Genomic DNA, 24,669 nt, shown 5'->3' with positions numbered 1-24,669 from the left:
TGGAAATGGGCCACTGTCTTTCAACTCTCACAAAATTCCTTTTCGAATGTTCTCAATCAGCACATTAGCTTCATACTATGTTTATTTTTAGGCATTTGTTCGTATTTGTTAAATATTTATTTTGTTCATGAGTTCTGGGAATACAAATGTGTCTAAAATAATTTAAGTTAGCGCCTTCGAGTGGTGAGGATGAATAACTACATATATTCTAGATCTTTTTGGGAGCGGGTGGAGTGAGTCTGGGGGTGAGAATTTCCCGCATTTTGACACAATTTACACGTATTAAGATCAAGAACCTTTCACTACACCTCATGATATACGCAAATCATCAAGCAGGGGTGCGGATAGAGGGATAGATTGTTTTGGGAAGGGTGCACGAAATGAAAATTCTTGGGAGACAACTTTCTGGAATTCTCATAAAACACACATGGATGCAAATATCTAGAAGCATCTCTGTAGTTGCCAAATTAAGATACTTTTTGGGTAACAAATCACTCCACACTCGTTACCTGATTTTACCTTACTTAAATTACTGCACTGATGTGTGGGGCAAGATGTATGGGAGTTCAGCTACAAAAAACAGCCATTAGAGTGGTCCAAAGGGTAGGTTACATTCAACACACCAACCAATTATTTGTAAAGTCTACAATAAAAAATAAAAATAATGTGGCATTTCAAACAGCACAACTTCTATACAAAGCCAGGAACAATTTATTATCATGCAACATACAGAAAAATATTTTGAGAAAGAGGGGGCGGGGGTATAAATTAAGGGATATGACAAATTTTAGGATTCAAAAATGCAGAACTACAGTCTTCTAAATAATAAAATTCAGAACTACAATAAAAAAATAATAATTCTGCATATCAAATATTGGAGACCATGGCAACAGACTGAGGGTGGGGCTGAAACAATGAAACAATGTCCAAATATCAATCAGATTAAAAACAAAGACAAACAAATGATATTTACAAAATATGAGGCAGAAATAGTTCCAATATAAATATATATTATTACTATATGGAAAATGAAGAAATTTATATATATGTATATTATACAGATGTATGTGTTTGGTTTTTTTATGTTACATTTTTTGGGAGTTGTTGATTTTTCTCTTTTTATTAATAGGTCAGACATTGCTGACACTCGTATAATTTGTATTATTGGCATATGAAGGAATAAGTACATAGTATTTACTATTTCTAACTTATTATTTTTATTATATTACTATCATACTATATTGCTGTTGATATAAAGAAATATTTATAATATATATTATATTATAATACTTATATAAGATTATAAGGAAGTAGAGATAGGGCTATGAGTAAATACGTTTCTACCTCTTCCTACTCTTTTTCGAATACGTACAACTTAACTTTATTTTTAGTTTACTTCAGTCTCGTCTGTCTTATTGTTCTTTTTAAATGACTTTCATACATGTTCGAAATAAAGAATTTTATCAATCTATCAAGAACCTTTTATGCGGCACGGTGGAAGAGTAATTAGCACATCCGCCTCACCTGTCTGACATGAGGGGTTCAATAGTGGGGGTTTTCTGCAGGTACAGCCCACATACCAAAACCACGCATGCGTGTTAGGTTAGTTGACAGTGTGGATGTGAGTGTGAATGTTTTTTTGTCTGTCTGTGCACTGCAATTGGCTTGCAATCAGTGCACGGTGTACCTTTCACCCCAAGTCAACTGGAATAGGCTCCAGCTCACCCACGACCATATTGAGGAAGCGGTATAGAAAATGGATGGATGATTGTTTCATATGCAAAGAGAAGAATGTCACATCAGTATATTACACAAAGCACAGCATGCAGTGACCAAAGAAGGACCTTACTTTAATTCTGTTTTTAAAACACGGACTTGCTTTTAATTTTTTTCAAAGAAAACACAATGATTTTTTTTTCATGGAATCTTTATTTGAATCATTATTTGACTGAATCATAATACCCTTGTAATGTACATCAAAGAAAACAAATGAAGGAAAGAGATTAACATGCAGTAAAATATATGTATAAATATGTGAGCATAGCCTTGTAGGCTATTGATAAGTCGCACAAAAAATAATTAGTCAGTGTGTTGCAGCTGCATGTGCAATGTTTAGAGTTAGTAGAACAGGTAGCAATTTTATGTCCATACATTAAATGTTAAATCTAATCAATGCTAAATCAAAATTAGTTAAATAAATGGTAGATTGGAGAATCCTCAAATAAACTGAGAAATGACAGTGTAGAAATTATATATATATATATATATATATATATATATTGTATGCCAGGATAGTAAAAAAAAGTACAAAAAGTTGCTAACCATGAGAAAACAAACTGTTGTTCACGTGATGCTGACATTTTGTAGGATCGTCATGTCTTCAATAAAAGTGGCACTCACACCATCCTCTGTTCAAGATTTAAAGCTTGTTGTTTTGTCTACCCATTGCTAGAACTTGAAACACTTACCCTGTACAAGTTTAAAGGAGAAAATGATGGGGGGAGTCTTAGAATTAGGTCTCAAGCTTGACACGTGGCGCATACTGGCATGACAGATGTTTTTTTATTTTTTGTTTTATTTATTTATTTTACTAATTTAACACCTCACTATGCCTCTCTTTTGTACTTTTAATGTTAGGCACCATTGCTGCCCATGCTTGTAAGGAAATCTACATCACTTTTAGGATTCAAGCCCAGCTTTCGAAGGTCAAGGCCCATGGCTACCAGCATCTGGAGCAAGGTGAGCTCCTGTTGGTTTGCCTGGTCCACTAAGATGGGGCAGGTGGGGTTACACTGAGGCCAATGGCAACCATCTACCAGGTGGAATGGACAGCCTTTGGCTGGAGTTCTGTTGTTACGAGTGGCTTCCAAGCTCCTATCCCAGCAGTGCAGGGCCCGCGGCAGAGAAGTGCCTCGAACTTGAAAAGTCATCCAGTTGCTAACAGAACAACACGTACCACAGTCAATAAATGGTGGCAAATAAAGACAAAAGTGAGTAGAAACAACTTATAAGGTATCAATGTCCATTTCTAGTCTGTCGGAATAAATACTATTTAGTTACACCAGGCTTATAAAAATGTGTAATGTGTCAGAAGCCCAATCATACCTTTTGGTAATCACTGTATGAGAGAGGCAGGAAGGAGCAAATACCGCTCTATAGAATCACACAAACACAAAATAGCATGTCATTTCTAGGGTCAGTGCTAAATTATATTATGATACACTAAAATTTTCATTGTGAACATACGTGACATCTCTCAAGGAGTTTTTCAACTCTCTGCCTAGGTTCTGTATGTACTGCCACTGTTCATTGCTCATATGCTGTCCTCCAATGTAGATGTTCTCTACCCTCAGCTGTTCCTCATCAAACAGCCACTGGACAACAAATAGAGGGGCTGCAGAGAAAACAAGAGGTAAATGCAACTGGCATTTAGTCAGAAAAGTAATGCTGAGAAATGCTATCACAGTGCTGAAATAAATTGAGGACTCTCAAGAAATCTGGCTGGACATCAGTGCATGACAACTATCATCTTTGATTTTCTGTCTACAAACTTACCGTTGGTCTTTCTGTGGAATGTACTGTATTTGAAAGTGTTTGGACTAAGAAACCTAATACCTTAAATTCGTCCTGCACAAGTTGTTTACTTTGTTCTTTGCATGCGTTTGAATCTGTGGTGATAACTAATAGCAACAAAATTACACAATTCAAAAAGATTATGCAAACTTTTTCCTTTACTGTCCATTGGATTGGTTTTAAAGGCTTGTGATTGTTTTGGCTCATTTTGTTAATGTTCATATTCTATCAAACATTCTAGATTCTCCTTCTCTAACCAGTCAGTGGTATGCAATGTTTTACTGTCACCACAAAGATAATAAAGCACCAGGTATTGTGCAATCAACAATCCAGCAAAGCAACCAGAAAAGGAGGGTAAATCTGCGTTGCTCAAATACCATGAAAAATGAGATCAACTTGTCTATTAGGGATTCAAGAAAAATAACACATTTGTAATTTGCCACCCACAGGTAGAATGTATTGACAACCTTGCATAAGCATAAAAATAATCAGCAGAGCACTGTATCGGCTATTGAAATTGAGCTATTCAATATATTCCATCTGATTTTGAAGTCCACTTACAGATCAATGTAGAATACAGTTTATAGCCAAAGAAGCACTGCCACTCCTCCCCTTTCTTATAGAGGCGACGACACCTATCAGGCACCACACCATTCCACAACCTGGGAAACAACACACCACATACTGGGCTTAATTGTTGATATTATAAATGTTAACAGCTCTGTAAAGTTTGAATGACATGCATTAATGTTTAGCGGAGAAATATACAGCCAGGCTGACGGTTTGGATAGTTTTACCTTAGGCCGACCTTGATAGCATCTTCAGGTGAGCAGGTAACTGTTTCAGGACAATTCGGTGATCTCTGGTGTTTACTTTCGAGAAACCAGCCAGAGTCCACCAGACCTCGGACCTGTGCCTCTGCACCAAGCTGCTCCAGATAATTAGCCACTCTCTCGATATTCAGCAAGACTCCTGTACCCCCAGCACTGCAGGAAGATTTGAATTATCGCTATGTGGCCTTTAGAGAAAAAAACTAGTCTACAGTATTTGCGTGGTATCAAATCTAATGGATAGACATACCAACTCCATCCATTTTTGTACCACTTTTCCAATACATCTTCAGGGGTCAGTGGCTGAAACCTATCCCTGCAAACCTTTGAAAGGCAAACCGCACCCTGGACTGATCAACAGTCAATCACAAGGCGGCTGTGAATGGGGCATGAGTGTGAATTGGGAGCTGCACAGTCAGTGATGTGAACCATTACATTACCACTAGTGCAACATGCCAACTCACAAATGGGAATTCAAACTAACATTGGATTACTTGTATTGGACCAATTTAGGCTCCAAGGGCGTCCTTTAAGCAACATTTCGTCACTGTTCATAGTTGGCTGTTAAGATTGTGATGGATTTTTGTACAAAAGATGCAGTCAGCATCACAGATTGAGCAGTGAAATTATCTTACCTAGCGCCAGACAACAAAACAACCTTGGCCTGCTTGATTCCTTTGGGAATAAGGTCTTTGATGACCTCTCGGATGATGAGAGATCCCATGAAAGCATACTCAGCTGATAAAAAATACAGACAGTGAATGCAGCAAAGGTACAGACGTGCTATGGTTATTATTGACTAAATCTAGTGTTTTCTCTCTGTAGAGACATACTTGCATTTGCATTTCTATTGTGTTCTTTCTCCCTCCCTTGTCGTCGTTTTGGAGGAGGAGTCGAGGCAGGCCCAGTGCCACTCCAAACATCACTGGAGCAGTATGGGATGACTCTACAGAAAGGGACAAATTCACTGATTATATCACTCTCTGTAAACCATCCCACAGTTATTCAAACACGTGATTATAGAAATTCTTACACAATGTTTGTGTTGTGCCAATAAGGATTCTCTGCTACTTGATTTGACAGTATGCCATGTCCTGTAAACCAAGCAATCAGTTCTTAAACAGAGCTCCTTATCTAGAGATTAACATTCAAATAGGAATATTGATTATGGGAGTGTGTATGACTAAATACTGTCCAATAAGTTGACTTACCACTTTTTGTCAGGGGCCAACCCGATGAGCTCATTAGTCGAGGGATATTTTGGTACCTGGAATCACAGGTCTCTTTGCTGTAGCAGCACCAGCCGCCTAAAAATAGGGAAGACTAATATTAAACATCCGGGCACGGAATGAGAAACAAATGCTTCTCCATCATTAATGCCTGAGAGATGAATTTGAGTTGGAGGGCAATGCACCTGCAGCCTTGACTCAAGCCCGTATCCTTTAATTTGATATTGCTATCAATGCTGTCTCAGAACTTGACTGTTGCTTTTTTAAATCTTTGCCCTAATGTAAATCTTACACATTTTCTAAAGCCATTCTTAATTTATTCCAGTAGAGCTAATTTATAAAATACGGTAGATTATACGAGAGCGCTTGAAGCAACATCTATAATATTTCCATCCGAAATAGACTGAAGTCAGACAGCAACAAGAAAAGGACAAAAACAGAAGATGACATTCCCATCTAAACACCCAAAGAAGCTGACCTCTGGGGTCCCAAATTAACCAGAGTGTTTTTGAAATACTCACCTTCCAGAAATAACAGCCATCTGCGGCTTCCTCTGACCTCTTTTAGGTAAAACCTGTAGAACCACAAATAATTCTGAACGAGTCAAGGCAAGCATCATGAGTGGGCCTGCTATCTAGCATCTTAAATTTCTGTTTATTATAGTTGTTATAATCCATCCATTTTCTTTACCGCTTATCCTCACTAGGTTTGCGGGCCGCTGGAGCCTATCCCAGTTATCTTCTGGCGGGAAGCAGGGTACACCCTGAACCGGTCGCCAGCCAATCGCAGGACACATAGAAACAAACAACCATTTGCACTCACGTTCACACCTACGGGCAATTTAGAGTCTTCAATCAACCTACCACGCATGTTTTTGGGATGTGGGAGGAAACCGGAGTGCCCGGAGAAAACCCACAGCAGGCACGGGGAGAACATGCAAACTCCACACAGACGGGGCCCGGATTTGAATCCCAGTCCCCAGAACTGTGACCCAGATGTGCTAACCAGTCCCCACCGTGCCGGCGTTGTTATAATCCCTCAGAGGAAATTGCATTAACACTATGCTGTATATTAAAGGAATTAAATATGAAATAAAAGTTTAAATCTATTTCAAAAAGACCATCTCACCCAGCTGGTGTCCCATCGTTACATGTAACATGCAGGTTCTTAAGAAAGTGCAGCCTCATTTCATCAGCATCATCCCTGGTAGATTCACTTCCACTGGTACCTCCAGTACCTCTATTATTTGAAATGCTCCCACTAAAGAGAACAGCTTCAGGTGAAGCCTGGATGCCGTTGGCTGCTTGGTTCCCATGTGTAGATTTCTTGGTGGTCTGAACTTTTGTATTCCTACACCAGCTCTCCCACAGCAAAAGCAAAAAAGTAATCTGGCCAAGTATCCTCATGTCTGCTGATGATACAGTGCAATAGTAAGTTAATTCACTGTTATTCATTAATGGCATGATACAATCTGATGTAAACTGTTAAAATGAGAAGTGGACATACCTATTTTAAAAATAAGCAAAGGCAGCTGCTGAAGTTTGCCAGAAGTTGGCCTGATGAGATCACTGATAGCAGGTGTAAGACGATGATGCCAGTCCCGAATAGTAATGAAGATTTGATGTTTTAATGAAGCCCGCAAATCATCAGTGAGCTTTATAGTGCCACCGTATGGATCAGAGTTCCTCCCATTTTATCCTGAAGCTCCAACTGACGACACACATCAAGGGGAGGTACTGGATGAGGGGAAAAGATCTCCTTAACACATTTCTTTGCACACATTGAACAGCAAAGCACTTTTCCATCTGCCCACAGCTCAAGAACATGCTTCCCCGCCTGCCCCCCCACATCCTTTTCTTTCTTCCCCCTATGTCCCCTCATCCACCTTTGATTGCTCCACTGTCCAACACTGCAGTCTACGCTGGGCATAATTTCTCCTTTTTAAAAGATTACAATTCATCATATGCAAAACACCAAAAATACAGCTAAACATTATAAAAACACAGAAATTGAAATACCTGTATATATTTCTTCTTAATTGAAAATTTATTCAAAAAAGGGATATTGTTGTGTTAATGTTGTTATGGATGCAAACAGCCATCAATTCATTGTTTTACTTGACAGGAGTTAATTCTGTAATAGTCAGGCAGAAATTATGCAACTTTAAATTTATTTTTCTGTAGATGAATATGTGACCAGCAGCATCTGAGGACTAAGATAAGAATTGTGTGTGTGTGTGTGTGTATATATATATATATATATATATATATATATAATTCTAAGTTATGATTATTTGCTAAAATCAATAAAGTTATATATATATATTGCTAAAATCAATAAAGTTATATATATATATATATATATATATCCATCCATCCATTTTCTGAGCCTCACTAGGGTCGCGGGCGTGCTGGAGCCTATCCCAGCTATCATCAGGCAGGAGGCGGGGTACACCCTGAACTGGTTGCCAGCCAATCGCAGGGCACATACAAACAAACAACCATTCGCACTCACATTCACACCTATGGGCAATTTTGAGTTGTCAATTAACCTACCATGCATGTTTTTGGGATGTGGGTGGAAACCGGAGTGCCCGGAGAAAACCCACACAGGCACGGGGAGAACATGCAAACTCCACACAGGGGGGCCGGGATTGAACCCCGGTCCTCAGAACTGTGAGGCAGACGCTCTAACCGGTCGTCTACCGTGCCGCCTCAAATAATCATTAACTGTTAAATAATGTATAAACTCTGACTGTAAACAAGCAAATTGGGCATTATTATCTTTGTAATTTCTTGATTGGGTCCTCATTAAATTTTGCAGGTGTATCTAACATTGTGGCTGGTCCGTGTTTAGCATTTGACTCTTTTATGCTGGTAGAATTTGAAATAGAGACTCAACCTTTATCTGAGACTGGTGTACTATAAAGTTAGAGTTAAACATTTATTTCCTTGCTTTTGATTGAGACATTTTAAGAATAGTTTCATAAGGGTTTTACCTGTGGCTGTGTTTCGATCCAGGTCTGGAGCCGGCAGACTCTTGGAGAGTGTGTTTGATGAAGACAGACAAACTGTTTGAAACTGATTCTCTGCTGTACCCATGGGATGACTCTATGGTGACATAGCGCTGATCACGAGCATTGGGGTTCTGAAATACTCATCAATGAAATGCACACCATCCTAATATGCCAATCACAGCAAATCATGGATGCTTGAAAGGCCAAGTATACAAAGGCTGTAAGGGACTATGGGGGCTGAAGGGAATGTGGGGATGTTTGGACAGTGAGGCACAAAAACTAAGAATAAATGTTACAATAATAAACATTCAACCTACACCTAAAGGTCTACAATTCTCCCACATTCAAAAGTCGAGACATTTTAATGTGATTCAAGCCTCCACAGAAAAGAATGACAGTATTGGTAATTATTATCATTGTATTCAAACAGTGCACAATCTGTTTTTAGATAATCAAAACCATTATAATTATCAAAAAAATACGGCACAAACAAGACAGAAAGGTTGACCAAGTATTATTGCTTTGGCAGGAAAAAAATGAATTTTTGACTTATTTTCAAGCATTCATGCTATTTTAAAGTATGGCCAGAAAGAAATCAAAGTGACTAGAATACAGTATGTGTGTGAGATCATATCACTTAAATGCAGTAAAATTGGACCCTAAAGACATCACTGTACTGAATTTGAGCTCCTCAGCTGAACAATTCTTCATTCCTTCAGTTGTCTAGACCATCTTCTAATAAATCAGTGCAAAAATCTGTTTAACAGATCCCTCAAATAGCTAACAAAACTGAAAGAGGCTGCTGAAAATCTATCAGCATTTCACCAGAATATCACAAATGGAGAGATGGCATTGCTGCTATTTAGTCTCTCTTTATTTCTTTTTTTAACTTAACCACACATCAATATCTTTTGTTAATGTAATAATGTGTCAAAACTATAATTAGTGCCCTCTTAAGGGTTTATGCACCTCTGCTGTTTAGTGTTCAATCTGACAATGCACCAACATCACATGAATTCTGTGCTGTCATCAGCAGTGACGGTCTATTTTGATACATACTATATACACAGTACTTCACATGAGGAACACTGGCATAATTTAAACTGCAGCAAAAAGGCCTGCAGTGAAGGGATATGAGTAACGCTGCCAGGCTGGTTCCGTTCGATCGGGGAGAATGACAGAGTTTCAGGAGGCTTGGGTTAAAATAATAATCCATCCATCAATTTTCTGTACCGCTTCTTCTCACTAGGGTCACGGGCGTGCTGGAGCCTATCCCAGCTATCTTCGGGCAAGAGGCAGGGTACACCCTGAACTGGTCGCCAGCCAATCGCAGGGCACACATAAACAAACAACCATTCGCACTCACATTCACACCTACGGGCAATTTAGTGTATTCATTTAACCTACCATGCATGTTTTGGGATGTGGGAGGAAACCGGAGGACCCGGAGAAAACCCACAAAGGCACGGGACAAACTCCACACAGGCGAGGCCGGGATTTGAACCCCGGTCCTCAGAACTGTGAGGCAGATGTGGTCACCAGTCGTCCCCCGTGCCGCCTAAAATAATAATAATATAAAAAAATATATATAAAAACCGGTTTTAAGTGGAATTGTGTGGTCACACTCTACAACTGTGATAGATGTACGAGCCATGACGAGGGTAGATTTTTAGGAAACGGTTTGGGGTGACTAATTTAGTGGGGGGAAAAAAGGATAAAGCACTTTTTCCTGAACCACTTACAACTAAATTACCCTATACAAAACACAATTAGGTACAAATTCTACATTTACAATCAAATTTAATGTCAAAAGACTCATACCACGTGAAACACGTGGAACATCACGATGGCAAATTTGCAGTGGTGCCGGTAACGCATTATTCCAAAAATGATTTTCTCTAAAGAGGACAATACTAAGTAAGGTTCGTTGTACACTATGCGCGTGCGCACACACACACACAGTTGCCTTAATGGACCCCCACACAGTCGGCAGGGTTGCTACAGTCTGTGTCTGTCTATCAGTTAATAGTCTTTAAAGAAGTGTACTGAGAATGCTATCTATTTAGGTGGCTATTTGGCATGTCAAGTGTGCTCTAAGTTGCTCATTTAATGTGGTTTCAACTACACTCATATTTAAGTTTTTTTTTTTCATGTTGATGACATCCTTCTGTAACTTGTGTGGCATACATTACCAAGTAATGGGTACGGTTAAGCTAATGCTTGTTTTGTACTGTGGATAAGTGATATTACTACACTTGACAGCTGCCGAAAGTAACTAAAAAGTTACTTTTTTTCTAATTTAGTTACTTTTGAAATCAAGTAATCAGTAAAGTAACTAAGTTAGTTCTAAGCTCAAGTAATCAGTAAAGTAACTAAGTTACCTTATCAAGGTAACTGTGGCAACACTACAAATTTGTAAATATCACAGACAGAAATGTGCTTTGGACTTTAAACGAGCTTCTGGAGACAGACTAAGACAAACTCTGATTTATTAGTCCTGACAAAATCATTTTGTGCAGCTTGGTAAATGATAATGACATATTAGCCAGTCTTATGTAGCAAAAATGCTGAAAAATGGCATGTTGTTCACTTCATTCCACAAATTCCTCAATTTACACGGTGTCTGGAGGCCTATAATTCCAGCCTGAGCTCTGCTGTGGCTTAACAGTTTTTAAGTGTGTTTTGGGTACACGACGTGAAGCTCCAAAGTGGCCTTGTAATTATGCTAGAATAGATGACCACCAGCGCTCTATTGATATATTAATGTATAACCAGCAATATGTCACACCATGCTGAGCACACAAACACACTCATCAGCAAGTTTGTCACATTCCTTGAGTACTGTATTGCAGACCGGACCTGCACTAACAGTTTAATCCTGCTAAATGCAATATTTAGTATGCTGTGTGTATAAAATGCAATATTAATAGTATTCAATATTTGTCTCACAATGTGGTTATAGGTAGTTTAGGCCACACACACACAAAACATTTTAGGAATAAATGGGAAAAAAAACAGTAACTTTCCGAAATACATTTTACAGCGGTATTTACACTAATGCAGTTACATCACCTTTAGATTCCCACAACTAAAGCATCCAGTGACACCATGCAAGAGGTACGTATGCTCCAAGTATGCCAAACTGGACAGTAAAATGTGTACTGTTTACTATTTATAAAGTTTCCTGCCTGAGTGTGGGTGTTTCCTGTAAGCGCATGCTGCTGCTGAATGTGAATAGTTGACCTGGTTAACCGAATGTTTGAGAAGATTGAGTGAGTCTGTTCGAACTAACTGCTTTTCACTTCTGGGAGCCTCTAGTTAGGTACATGATTCTATACACAAATGAAATTTCAGATGACTTGATAGCATCCATGTTTATCACCCTCCACAGTCAAACGGGCAGGCTTACCAAATGTTATTGTCATAATGACAATGTTTTGTGATTAAAGGCAATACAAATAAACTTGAATTGACTAGACCTGGTTATGTACCACTATATATATATATATATATATATATATATATATATATATAAAATGTGGCAACTAATGATTACTTTACGTTTGAAAAAAAAACTTTTATGTTACTAAGCAGCAGGCAGGACCTGGAAATGATCTATTGTTTGTTATTAATATTTTCCTCACAGGATGAATAAAGCGTCTGTCTGTCAATCTGTAGTTTGACTAATGGCATTATTTCAATGAGAAATTTGATACTGTTAAAGTATGTTTGTAAAGAGAATACACAAAGTTTACTTGGAGTGGGCTTTTAGTGCTATCTCCTCTATCTGGCCACAAGATTAGATTCAACTGCACAATCTAATGAGATCCAATGCAAGAGCTGTATAAAAATATATTTAATGAAGATACTATTTCTCAGTTTTGATTGATACTATCATATAAGTATTCATTTTACTGTTTGTTATTGTAGTAGTCACACTGAAAAGTCTTTATAACTTTTTTAAAATACTTTTTAATACACCTCCAATTATGTGTAACGTGTTCCGATGTTGATATTGTCGCCCAAAAAAAAAAAAAAGAAAAAAGAAAATCTGCTTTTACTTTGCAAGGAATTTGCCCTGGTGCTCAATGCAGATGAAACAAAGATCATACTGTACAATATAGTAAAGCAATCCATCACTTTTAAAAGGCTTATATGCGATGAAGCCTTGTTAAAAGAAATTTAAAAAAATCAGACAGAATGAAAGTTGTCAGACATGTAAACTATAAATCAGTGCTTCAGACAAAACTGATGCTAGAGTCTTAGTTATAATAAACCACAGACAGGCCACTGAGCAGTCTGCAGAGCCTGAAGCCAAAGGGCATTACTACTTGTATCCGAAAGATTTTACTACTGTTGGGACAGATTTACAATGAAAATTATTTATGGCTGTCACAGACTCCACGAGCTTAGCTACGTTTTATTGGACTTTTCAATTCCCTGTTGCCAATTTCTTCATTTCTGAAAAATCCTTTGAATGCAAGCGATTTAAAGAAAGGAATGTTAACAATTCACACACTCATGATGAAGACAGAATGATGTTGATCTGGGTAATACAGTATTGACAGTTCAAAACCCGTCCATTCGCAAATTACAGTAGTTAGTGTTTTTTGGGGCAGTTCCAAAAATGCAGATCTACTATACCTTAATTTCCTTTTTCTCACAGCTGCAACCTGCACAAAACTCAGCACTATGAATGATGAGCAGAGATGCTTACTGATCTTAAAAGTGTTCAGTACCTCATCTTGTTATATAACAATTTTGCAAAGCCATATTAAACAAATCATAGCTTTCAGATATTAGAAAAAGCTCATTCTTCTTCTTCATATTGCTACAAGTGAATACAATGGATACAATTCAGTTCACTAAGGGACTTGACCTTCCTCTCCTCTCCTTCAGAAAGATGAATTGATAAAATGCCTTAACTTATTCTGCAGATCTTAAGTTATTCAATCAGTCAGTACCCTTACATTATCTCCTAAATGTTATAACAACAAGCATGCCAGTGTTTGGGTTATTTGAAAGGAAGGACAGTGAATGTTATTTTTAGGAAATGGGGGACCATGTGACACATTGACCCTTAAGGTCAGATCTGCTGTGCAATCCACCTCAGCTAAAATAACTGCAAAAGTAGATAGATCGATCAAAGCTTGCCAACTTGGGCTACAAATCAACTCTAAGACATTTCTGCTGAGATAAAGACTGTTGAGAAAAATTGTGCTGTTAAAAAAATTATAATAAATAAAAATTAAAAAAAATCAAGTGCATATGAGCGGTATCAATCTAAATTCTGCATGCTATTTGACCTTTTAACAATCAAGAATAAACGCTTGCAGCAAATTGTACCATGTGGCATTACACCAGGAAAGGTAATGACGACGGAATGTGTGGATTTGAGTTTGCAAATGTTCTTGTTAGATTGATCTACAAAATAAACTGATTGGGCACTTGTACACTCAAATGTGATGTCGCACAAGAGCTTTCAAAGTGCCACTATCAGTACATACTGTATAAACAGTACACCCAGTACATATGAATACTGAAGCTACTACTGCAGTGCTGTATAGAGTGGAGGAAATAATTATTTGATCCCTCACTAATTTTGTATGGTTTTCTGAGGATCCGGTATCAAATCCAGTCTCACCTGTGTGACGTTTGCATGTCCTCCAGTGCCTGCGTAGGTTTCCTCCCACATCCCAAAAACATGCATGGTAGGTTAATTGAAGACTCTAAATTGCCCGTAGGTGTGAATGTGTGTGCAAACGGTTGTTTGTTTATATGTTCCCTGCGATTGGCTGGTGCCCAGAGTCAGCTGATTGGTGCCCAGAATTGTCTGTATGGAATTAGTTAAACAAAACTGTGTTTGTCTATTTCTGTGCCTTAGATGAAAATCAGATCACATTTTATGGCCAATTCATGCAGAAATCCAGGTAATTCCAAATAGTTCACTTACTGTCTTGCAACTGTATGTAATATTGGAACTGCAAAACCATTCAAAGTATTAAAACAAGCAAAGTTTTATTTATTTTTTTTAATATAAAAAGTTACACATGTTGAGAAGCATAAATTGCAGCTTTGCACCCAAGCTGGATAGCATTTTTAAGTAGCCAGTATCCAGGTACCTAAATCAAGAGGAAAGTAATAACATTGGTCAGTGTGTAGAGTGTGACAAAATGACAAAAACCACACAACATTTAGCCCAAGAAAAACAAATTTATTACCATTTTAAAAGTCCAATACAGTGGATATAAAAAAAGTCTACACAGCCCTGTTCAAATGCAGTTTATGTAATTTCCCCCCCCACCCCAGATCAATTATTTCAAAACCTTTTCCACATATAACCTATACACTGAAAAACAAACGGAATTTTTTAATGGGAAAATTATATATTTAAAAAAAAATACAATTATTTGGTTGCATAATAATGCACAACCTCAAGCAAATACTCTGTTGCAGTACTTTTGGCTTTTATTACAGGACTCAAGTCTTTTTGGATAGTAATTGATCAGTGTGGCACATCTTGATGTGGGAATATTTACCCACTCTTGCAGATAACACTCCACATTTGTCAGATTGTGAAGGATGAAATTCCTCTTCATCTTGAGCCTTCTAGCAGAAGCCTGAATGTTTTGTGCTAACACAGACTGATATTTGGAACAGTTCATAATTCCCTCCACTTTTGGTTTTTAAAGTTTTGAAATTATTTATCTTGGTCTCATTTTTTTACATCATAAAAACCTGGCAATTAAACAGGGGTGTGTATACTTTTTAAAACCACTGTAGATAAGGGGCTACATTACTGTTCCAACAGATCCCGATACTTACAGATTCAGCATCATGTTCCAATCCTATATCGTGATGCTCCATCTCGTCATCTCGGAACTCTTTTAAAACCTAAATACACACACAAACACAATAGTTGAATGACCCAGTCGACGTAGATTAGATGACTTTAATGCCAATCATTAAATCAGACTTCAAACTAGCAGGTCAGTAATCAGTAATTTCAATAACTGGAACCAGTTATAATTTTAAAAAGTGTCAAGTTTAACTCAATGTGCTACATGATTAAAAGCATTTTAAAAAAACTAAGAAAAAAACAGCTTATAAACATTTAAAACAAAAACAAAAAAAATACAATAAAATAAAAATACAATTAAAACTGCGTACAGTGCCAGAAATATCACTTAAAAGTAGAAATGCTCTAGAAAGCATGGGAAAAAGAAGAGTTTTTAACCTGGACTTAAAAACATGCACACTTGGGGCTGACATCCCTTCCTTTGGAAACTTATTAAATTTTTGTGCAGCATCCATCCATTTTCTACCGCTTATCCAAGGTTGGGTCGCGGGGGCAATAGCTTTAGCAGGGACGCCCAGACTTCCCTCTCCCCAGCCACTTCATCCAGCTCTTCTGGGGGGATCCCGAGGTGCTCCCAGGCCAGCCAAAGGATGTAGTCTCTCCAGTGTGTCCTGGGTCATCCCCGGGGTCTCCTCCCGGTGGGACGTGGCTGGAACACCTCACCAGGGAGGTGTCCGGGAGGCATCCGAATCAGATGCCCCAGCCACCTCATCTGGCTCCTCTCGATGTGGAGGAGCAGCGGCTCTACTCTGAGATCCTCCCGGATGACCGAGCTTCTCACCCTATCTCTAAGGGAGAGCACGGACACCCTGTGGAGGAAACTCATTTCGGCCGCTTGTATCCGGGATCTTGCTCTTTCGGTCACCACCCACAGCTCGTGACCATAGGTGAGGGTAGGAACGTAGATCGACCGGTAAATCGAGAGCTTCGCCTTTCGGCTTTGCTCCTTCTTTACCACAACGGATCGATACAAAGTCCAGGTCGGAATCTATCGGAACACCAAGGTTTTGGACTTGGTCTTTGGTTTTTAAAGAGAGTGACTCCAAGTATTTACTAACAGCAATCCTCTTTTCTTTATTGCCAAAAACAATTATCTCAGTTTTTTTTTTGTGGTTCAATTGAAGAACATTTTGGCTCATCCAGATATGCATCTGTTTTAGACAGTGACACAACACCTCAATTGAACTATTGTCATCCAGAGACACTGCTAGATATAACTGTGTATCATCTGCATAGCTATGATAGTCAAAATTAAAGTTCTGAAGAATTTGACCCAAGGGTAACATATACAGGCTGAACAGGAGGGGTCCAAGAACTGACCCTTGAGGGACCCCATAGGTCATTGCCATTCGATGAGATTGAACACTTCCACAAGTCAGTTTCCTTTCCCAATGTTCGTCTGTATTTTGTTTGTTTTGTCTGTATTGTTTCCCTGTAGATTCCCCATGTTAGATCATTAAATGTTCCATAAAATTCACGACCTGCATTGTTGTGTGTGTTTGGGTTCGAGGAAAGAAATCTCTGGCCGTCTAGAACGCTTATCAAAACTTCAGAAAGTGTAGCAACCTTCAGATTACGAGACTGATAAAAAGGTTGTCGTCACTTTGTCCTGAAGTTTTAAACTTCTAAAAAGTGACGTGGTGCCCCCTTCCTTGATTGCTTGATTTATAACGCTGTAATTTAAAATGACACTAAATCGGAAGTAACGCAGGCGTCGCTTCCAACTCATTCTTTTCGCCTAAATTAATAACATTTTTATTCGACTAATATACACTACACTGGTTTCGTAACTATTACAGAATTTTTTTTTAGTTAATCAGCAATTAAGCAGTTCAGTAAGATTAGTAGCTGTAGCAAAACTTTAAATAGGGTTGGGTGTCAAATAAATTTGTTTCACACTAATTTAAGTTATCTTTGCAGCTGGCCATTGTCCACAGAGCCATTGTGACTTCATACAATGCTTAAATTTTTTTTAAATGTGTTATCTGTCCGTCCGTCTATGATGCTTTCTCAATCCAGAAAGTTGCACTGCTGTAGAGAAGGTAGTACTGCCACCTGCTGTTCAAATGGGCTAAACGTGAAACAGTTTAAAAAGACAAACTAAAGTCCCTGTAATGTGAACGTCTTCTAAATTTGACATATCAGAGCAGAGTGCTGTTAACAACCCTGCCAAATTTGAATGATTGAAAATAAAAATTGCCATGTACATAAAATGTGGCTTCACTAGTACTGTTAAACACAGTAAATGTGAAAGGAAATCAAATAAACAGGTGGCCTATGTTCTATGCACAAAGAAATATCTGCGGACAGCAGCATATCATCACAAAAAGAGAGCACTCACTTTTAATAGTTCAGTATATCTGTCAGGATCCTTCTCCATCAGAGTTCTTATCTGGCTGTTATAGTGTTCAGAGATGCTCTCCTCCACTGCCACAGTGCAGGCCATGGCAACCTCCTTGCCCAACATTGCAGTAGAGGCCCCTATAGAAGAGTAGCAGCATGACAAATCCGTTGACGACTTAAGGAGACTACAACTTTGCTAAAAGCATCATCACATAAACTAATAAAATATTGTTTAAGCCGAGCGACATAATAGGACACCTTTAACAACAAGTTTGATTCATGGTGAAACATGAAGATGTCGGTATTTTATTACTTGCAACAGGTGAAAAATGTCACATTTAATTAGAAATGAAACACAGGTAAAAGCATACCACTTCACACTTAGGGAATATCACATTTTTGTTCAAAGTTAAAATTCTTTACTTTTACAAGTTGTACTAACCTAATAAATAGCCAGCAACATTCCAAAGAGGTAACAGTGCTGTTGGCCGAACTCTGCTCTCAGCAAGTATTTCATTGAATTTCTCAAGGTGTTTTTTTTCTTGATCCCACATTTCCTGTAATAAAAAAAACAGCTTTACACAAAATGAAAGTTAGAGACACGAACAACTTTATTTCCAGTGACATTATTCTCCTTTTTACTAATGAACTACAGTGTGGTCATTAAGTGACGGGATCCCTGACTTTAGCCCTCAAGTAACAGACAAAAGTCAGACAGTCTTGGAGCCTCAAGTACAAACGGCTATCAGATGAGTGTGTGCTTAAGTTGGCAAATTATTTCAAAGCTTGAATATGGCTCATTGCGAATACTGTCAGCTCAAAATTGATTTTGAAATCACATTTCTATAATTTCACTTTGTTAAAATTGGCTCTACTGTAATCTGTTTTTGCATGGTGCGTGACAGAAAATTTTTGATTGTTGTACGCGTTTACATTTGTTTATTCATCGACCAAAATCCGGCTGAATAGTGAAACATTGTTAATTGTGTCAAATATTTCTATTTGATTAAAATGAGAATTAATAAGAAAACCCCAATTATTTAGATTGTTTTAAATCAAAGCAATCTAATCACATTTTCCAATTTGTGCTAGCCACATACACACACACACACACACACATCTATATATATATATATAAAACATATTCTATAAACAAAACTTTAAATAAGACTCCCACCACTATGAAATACAGTCTTGCTCATCATTATTGGCACCCCTTTATCTTTTGCATAACCTGTATATCTTCAGAAATAAATGGAAATGTACCAAACTTTTATCATCAGGATCTTTTAATTGGAGTTCCAAAGTAATTTAACAAAGAGAACCCCCCCCCCCCCCCCCTCCCCTCAGACATTGTAATTTCAAAGGAAAAAAATGTACAGCAATACTGGTTGCACACCCTTTGGCAGTGATAACGGCCTCCAAACGTTTCTTGTAACCATCTCTAAGCTTTTTGCACTTCTCAGGTGGTATTTTCTCCCACTCTTCCTTTGCAATTTGTTCAAGCTAGTGAACATTTGCATGGTTCTTCTCCCCAATTCTTCTCCCCAATGGCAGATTTCAGCTCCCTCCAAAGACTTTCCAATTGGATTGAGATCAGGAATCGGGAGCTATTCCGCATTTAGTACTTAAACGTTATGGGTGCCAATAATGGTGAGCAGGACTGGATGTCAGTGTCATCCTAATCATTGTAAGAACATTTCTTGGGGTCTTGCATGTGTGAAAATTCAGTTTGGGTGTTGCTGTTAACTATTTTAAATGTAAAAAAAAAAAAATGCAATTTTTTTGCACTCAAAATATAATGTGCAATGTCTTTGGAACATGTCTGTGATTTTCATTTGTCTTAGTAAGATCACAACAATACTGATAATATTCATAACTTTGGTGATAATTGCGATAACATTTGCATACGGTTTGACCTCTATTCACATGTAGGAATTCTAACTGTATTATGACATCTCTTTTTCTTCTGTTACCTGGATGAGAGTTCCAGTATGAGACCTGCCCAACACCGCCATCTGGCCGGCATAGATGCGATTGGCACCATATTCACCAGCATGGTCCACACGTAGGATGCGGTCGATCATCTCCTTCTCTGCCCTGTCACGCGGGGGCGGGACCACACTGTAATCACGCGAGCTCCACAGGAACGCTGCAGTCAGATATATGAAGACGCGCGCGCACGCACACACACAAACACACACGTTCACCTTAAAGAATGCGCGTCAATGCTATTTTGAGGCAGTTTTATGGCTCTCGTAGTCCAAGGTATGCCCCCGCCCATGAAGCTGTTCTTTCCCCTCTGCTACTACTAGTCTACACGTTCCCAACGATGAAAACTTATGAAACTACCCGTTCTTCCTCTACTATGCTACACATGTGCAGAAAATATCTTATTATTATTGGTAAAAATAGACAACTGAGCCAGAGTATATTAGGACGTTTGTTTTTAACATGCGCAGCATTTTAACCGTTAGCGGTAAACTGCTTGCTTGTTTACCTCTGCTTTTTGAGCTGCGCCGTACAGTCAATGGGACGGCCCTGTTTGTCCAGTCATGTAACACGGTGTATGCGGCTCTATGCATGCTCGCCTGTTTCCTGCTCCAACCATCCGAGTTATCAAACAAGGCATAGAAAATGAAAGCAACCTGTCATTGACAAATGCCAGAGGCTCGACGTGTCGCCGAGTAATGACGTCAGCCTGTTTGCGCAATACTTTTAGTCTTCTTCCTGTTCAACTGCGGCTGCAAATTGTAATATTGTAGTGCATTACCACCACCCATTGATCGTTAACGAGTACTGCTTTGGTTTACAGACGGCTTTTTGTCCATTTTCTGTACTGCTTCTCCTGGAGCATCTCACTAGCAGAAAATCACAGAAGTTGCAAATAAAGAATGAAAGAACAGACAGTAAATAAGACTTGCTGGTGGAAGATGAACAATAGACAAGGAACATATGTGGAAACGGTGAAAAGCAATGCAATAATCTGGCATATTTCATCTGCTGTGCCTAAATACCCATCTTGATTGATAGTCATTGACAGCAGGTGCGATGCAGGAGGCTCCACAGATCAACGTTCACCTAGGAGACGGCAACAAAGGCAACAAAGACAAAATGTCGGAACACACCAGCAGAGAAGCAGGACCATGACACTCATAATACAAATCCAAACAGTAGGCATTTTAACTTTCACATTGTTGGCCTAGCTTTTGCATTGGTCTGTGGGAGGAAACCACGCATTTAGCCGAATACACAAAGACTGTAATTACATCTTGGCAGGGCACCCTCTTCTCTTCCAGGTCAAACAAATGCAGAGTGAATCATTTGTTAACGATTGTCATGTAAGATCAGACTTGACAAAATGGCATTGGTATTGAAATTGGTTTGCAGAGGTTTGTGGGGCAAACTGAATCATTGTCAATGGTCTGCAGATGGCAGTGTTGCACCAATAAGACTGTAGGCTACTGTATTAACACTTCATTTAGTTGATGTTGGAGATTTGTTTTTCATCTTTGTACTGAGACTTTTTCACATAAAAAACATATTTCTCTTTTAAGTAGAAGTTGCCCATTTTCTTTGTTTATACACAAAATTTAGCTGTCATTCACACATCCTTATACTTGGATGAATGCTTGTAGCAAAGCACATAAAATGGTGCTATTACATAGGAATCTATGGAATGATGGCGCGACTGCTGCAGAGCGGCGATGGTCACGAGTAAACAGGATTGGTGAATGGCGGAGTATGCTGTGTGTGCCTTTGTGGTGAGACACCTGTTTTGTGTTTCCCAAACTGTCTGACTGTGGGGTTTGGCTATGCATGTGTGGCTATGCATAGGTAATGTTGGTGGCCTGATGTGTCCTCAGTGCAGGAATGTTTGTGTGTGTGCAACAGGTATCAGCCGTGCTAGACTAGCAGGTAACCAAAAAGCCTTGCGTTTGAACGCTGGTTTTGGGTAGCTCAATTGACTGTTGCTGTTACCATAGTTTTTTCTGCATAAGCTTGTGTTGATACAGTTTAAGTGAGAGTGCATGATTTGAAAACATACCTGCATTTCTTAGAAAGCGGATGTTGGTAAATGAACATCTGGCTCTTCTTTGAGTTCCTGTTGTCACAAACAGATTGAGACTGGCTCCAAGAGCAGGCGGCGGCTGAGAGGTTGTGATGAACAGTTTATTGAAAAGGGACATGGGGATGGTCCTCTAGATGCGCTGGCGGTTGTTGAGGCAGAGATTGCGTGGCAGGCAGTGACGAGGACTGGCGGCTGGCGTGGCGGCGAGGTGGCAGAAATCCACTTGACGAGGGACACGGAGGAAACACCAAGGACAAGGTAAAACACGGAGGGCAGAACGATGACAAGGAATTGCGTAGCTTACTTGGACACTGGGGAGCCGTTGTACCGTTGGAGAAGCTGCAATACTCTGGCGAGGATTTCCAGGATCAAGGCTTCTTTGTACTCGCGCGGACGTCAACCGCCCTGACATCACTGCGGCTGTCCCTCCATTCAACGCCCTGTGATTGACCGGTGCGAGATCAAGGGTAGAGAGTAGTCCACCTTTCACCCTTACTACACAAGGATAGGCTCAGTTCCCTGCCATGATCCTGAGCAAAATAAGGAGGTAGATGTATCTGTGAATTGTGAAACAACCAACTAACAACTAGTCCATTTAATTAAATGATACATATTATTATTATTATTATTATTATTACTATTATTATTATTATTATCATCATACAGCACAATTAACCACCAGCAATGTGATTAGTAGGCCTACTTGGTTCGGTATGATGTCCATATGTGTGTTGCTTTTTTTATGAAAAAAAGTCATGTCTTCGAGTCATGCCTTGCTCTATGGCGCAGTGACAGTGCTCTGAAAGTGAAGAGACATAATCAGAAACCACTCCCATTTTTTGCTTTATTCTTGAACTTGTGACCCTGCAGCCCCTAAAGCGCCTTACACACACACCCTAAAAACAAGGCCCTAAAAATGGATTTTGGTCACATTTGTGGAGAGAGGCTGATACGGTCAACACTCTCCAAATACAATAAAAGAAGCAGGTTAGAAATTTTATCATGCAATAAAAACCCCAAAATACATGTTTTCCTGCTTTTTTAGATTGTTTTGACTGATGAGTGAATAAAAGAGCATCCCACAGACCTGGAGAAAGTGTGTCTGTGCTTAAACATGTCTCTTTGTATAATGGTTGCATGCTTCTGTGGACAAATGCAAGTCTGCGCAGCCTTGCCCTTGCTCTGAGGCTCTGGTCAGACAAGTGCATAGCTGTGGTGGGACGCAGGCAAAGCCCCTAGACTACAGTGAGTCAACAATGTCTGCTCTCACTGCGAGGAGACGTGACAGGTCTTGTCTCACTTGGTCTCTGACTAGGACGCCTAAGTGTGTGTTGCACGTCAGAATCTGTTTTCTTGGATGTAATATTGTTTATATGTGCACATTTACCAAATTATGAGCAGGACTGCTCTCTGCTTTGGGCCTTAATCTGATATTTTATTTCAGGTACCTGGTAACCTTTATCGTTGTTAGTAGAGTTGGCCTTATGTAGTCATTAGGGCATCTCACACATTGCTGAAATACTCTACCAAGAATGCTTTCAAGAAGCTTCTCCGGGTAACTATCCTGTCTCATACCAACCATAAAACTAAAATGCTTCTAATAGATGTACAGTAGATGTACAGTAAATAGATGTACAGTCATGTGTACCGGTACACATTCCTTAGAAATGTCTTTGTGAATCATCCCTGGAAACTGAAATCACAGTCAGGTAGAAAATTTACAAGTGTGTTTCTTGGACTTTAGAACACTCCCTTCAGTCCCCATATACATTATACCAGTGTACTGTATGCCAAAGGGAAGTACAGTGGGACCTATGAGGTTGAACACTATTGGTGATCATGGAAACAATAGTTCCAGGGTTTAACTTTGTCATCATAAAACTTAACTGGACAGTCAATGCTGTAAGTTAGAATAAATGTCAAAGTTCTGCTATGGCGGGGCTGGGATTTGAACCCTGGTCCTCAGAATTGTGTGGCTGATGTGCTAACCAGTCGTCAGATGTGCTGCCCCATTCTTTTCAGTCAATCCAAATTTATGACAAACTGGGTTAAAGCAGCATGAACAGCATGAGATCTCAGGAAAGGTATCCAAAAAGATTTCATTTTCAGAAAAGCCCTCCAATATTTTTTGCACATTGTACTCAAATAAAACCAGAGGACTAATTTTTCTTTTATTATTGGAGTTTACACTTCACAATTTTGTGTGCTGAAGAGAATGCCACAGTCAAAACCACTGCTTTCATGGACACTGGGGAGTGTATGAAGTGACGTCTGGTCGAAGTTAAATGGTACGTCTGTCTGACATAGTTCCTTATGTGTTTTTTTTTTCTCTTCACACCAAAGTTTTAGAAAATGTCCATTTTAGTGGTTTATTGAGATACCTATTGTGACCTGGGGATGAAACATAAAAAAGAAAAAAGTGCCCTCTCAGAATTAATTAGGCGTTCAGTAAAAATGTAATATCATAATCAAACTTCCTGCATTTCATTGTTACAGCCCCTGGCATCGTGAAGTAGCAATCAAAATATTGATTCCAGTCTGGGGCTTCTAAGGACAGGCTTATTTTTCAGAATCAAGATTGATTTTGACCCAAAATGTGCAAAACGCATTTAGCACAAAATAGCAGTGCTTTGCTGGTGTCACATGATCAAACTAGGGAAGAAGACCACATACAGTATTTGCTAGCTTTACAAAACTTTGCATGCTTGAGGTGTTGGTAAGTGTACTTTGTCATTTTCATGGAAATA

The 24,669-nt window shown here is 39.0% G+C and overlaps 2 protein-coding genes across 4 annotated transcripts; both read right to left on the bottom strand.

The window, feature by feature from the left end:
• Positions 1-1,967: 1,967 nt before the first annotated feature.
• On the bottom strand, positions 1,968-10,016 carry notum2 (notum pectinacetylesterase 2). Of its 2 annotated transcripts, none has more exons than XM_061679877.1 (13): positions 8,631-10,016; positions 7,139-7,368; positions 6,761-7,043; positions 6,154-6,206; positions 5,615-5,710; positions 5,437-5,497; positions 5,237-5,349; positions 5,039-5,141; positions 4,371-4,559; positions 4,135-4,235; positions 3,247-3,394; positions 3,106-3,153; positions 1,968-2,937 (listed from the first exon to the last, which is right to left on the bottom strand). In XM_061679877.1, exons 3-13 carry the CDS (start codon positions 7,036-7,038, stop codon positions 2,634-2,636), a joined length of 1,494 nt encoding a protein of 497 aa, XP_061535861.1. In that variant the 5' UTR covers positions 7,039-7,043; positions 7,139-7,368; positions 8,631-10,016; the 3' UTR covers positions 1,968-2,633. The 2 variants fall into 2 exon arrangements, with proteins under 2 accessions (XP_061535861.1, XP_061535862.1); XM_061679878.1 differs by having other exon boundaries at positions 6,761-7,040.
• coq7 (coenzyme Q7 homolog, ubiquinone (yeast)) lies at positions 10,016-20,540 on the bottom strand. Of its 2 annotated transcripts, none has more exons than XM_061679879.1 (6): positions 20,351-20,540; positions 19,827-20,002; positions 18,293-18,407; positions 17,849-17,988; positions 15,474-15,542; positions 10,016-14,770 (listed from the first exon to the last, which is right to left on the bottom strand). In XM_061679879.1, the coding sequence occupies exons 1-6, from the start codon at positions 20,433-20,435 to the stop codon at positions 14,693-14,695; spliced, it is 663 nt and encodes a 220-aa protein (XP_061535863.1). In that variant the 5' UTR covers positions 20,436-20,540; the 3' UTR covers positions 10,016-14,692. The 2 variants fall into 2 exon arrangements, with proteins under 2 accessions (XP_061535863.1, XP_061535864.1); XM_061679880.1 differs by having other exon boundaries at positions 19,827-19,950; positions 20,351-20,438.
• Positions 20,541-24,669: the final 4,129 nt, after the last annotated feature.

The sequence above is a fragment of the Phycodurus eques genome, chromosome 6, assembly GCF_024500275.1.
Source record: "Phycodurus eques isolate BA_2022a chromosome 6, UOR_Pequ_1.1, whole genome shotgun sequence".
NCBI classification, from domain to species: domain Eukaryota; kingdom Metazoa; phylum Chordata; class Actinopteri; order Syngnathiformes; family Syngnathidae; genus Phycodurus; species Phycodurus eques.
Note: the sequence above shows the minus strand (reverse complement) of the source record. Positions and strands in the feature narration are given on the sequence as shown.

Bases quoted from the DNA above. Each gene is read 5' to 3' on its own strand.
- notum2 (XM_061679877.1), bottom strand. From the start codon at position 7,038: ATGAGGATACTTGGCCAGATTACTTTTTTGCTTTTGCTGTGGGAGAGC. The intron at 4,560-5,038 runs GTAAGATAATTT...ATCTTCCTGCAG, and splicing joins GTTTTGTTGTCTGGCGCTAG to TGCTGGGGGTACAGGAGTCT. The intron at 4,236-4,370 runs GTAAAACTATCC...GTTGTTTCCCAG, and splicing joins GCTATCAAGGTCGGCCTAAG to GTTGTGGAATGGTGTGGTGC.
- coq7 (XM_061679879.1), bottom strand. From the start codon at position 20,435: ATGCATAGAGCCGCATACACCGTGTTACATGACTGGACAAACAGGGCC. The intron at 20,003-20,350 runs GTAAACAAGCAA...ATCTGACTGCAG, and splicing joins GCGCAGCTCAAAAAGCAGAG to CGTTCCTGTGGAGCTCGCGT. The intron at 14,771-15,473 runs GTAAGTATCGGG...CTCTTGATTTAG, and splicing joins TGGAACATGATGCTGAATCT to GTACCTGGATACTGGCTACT.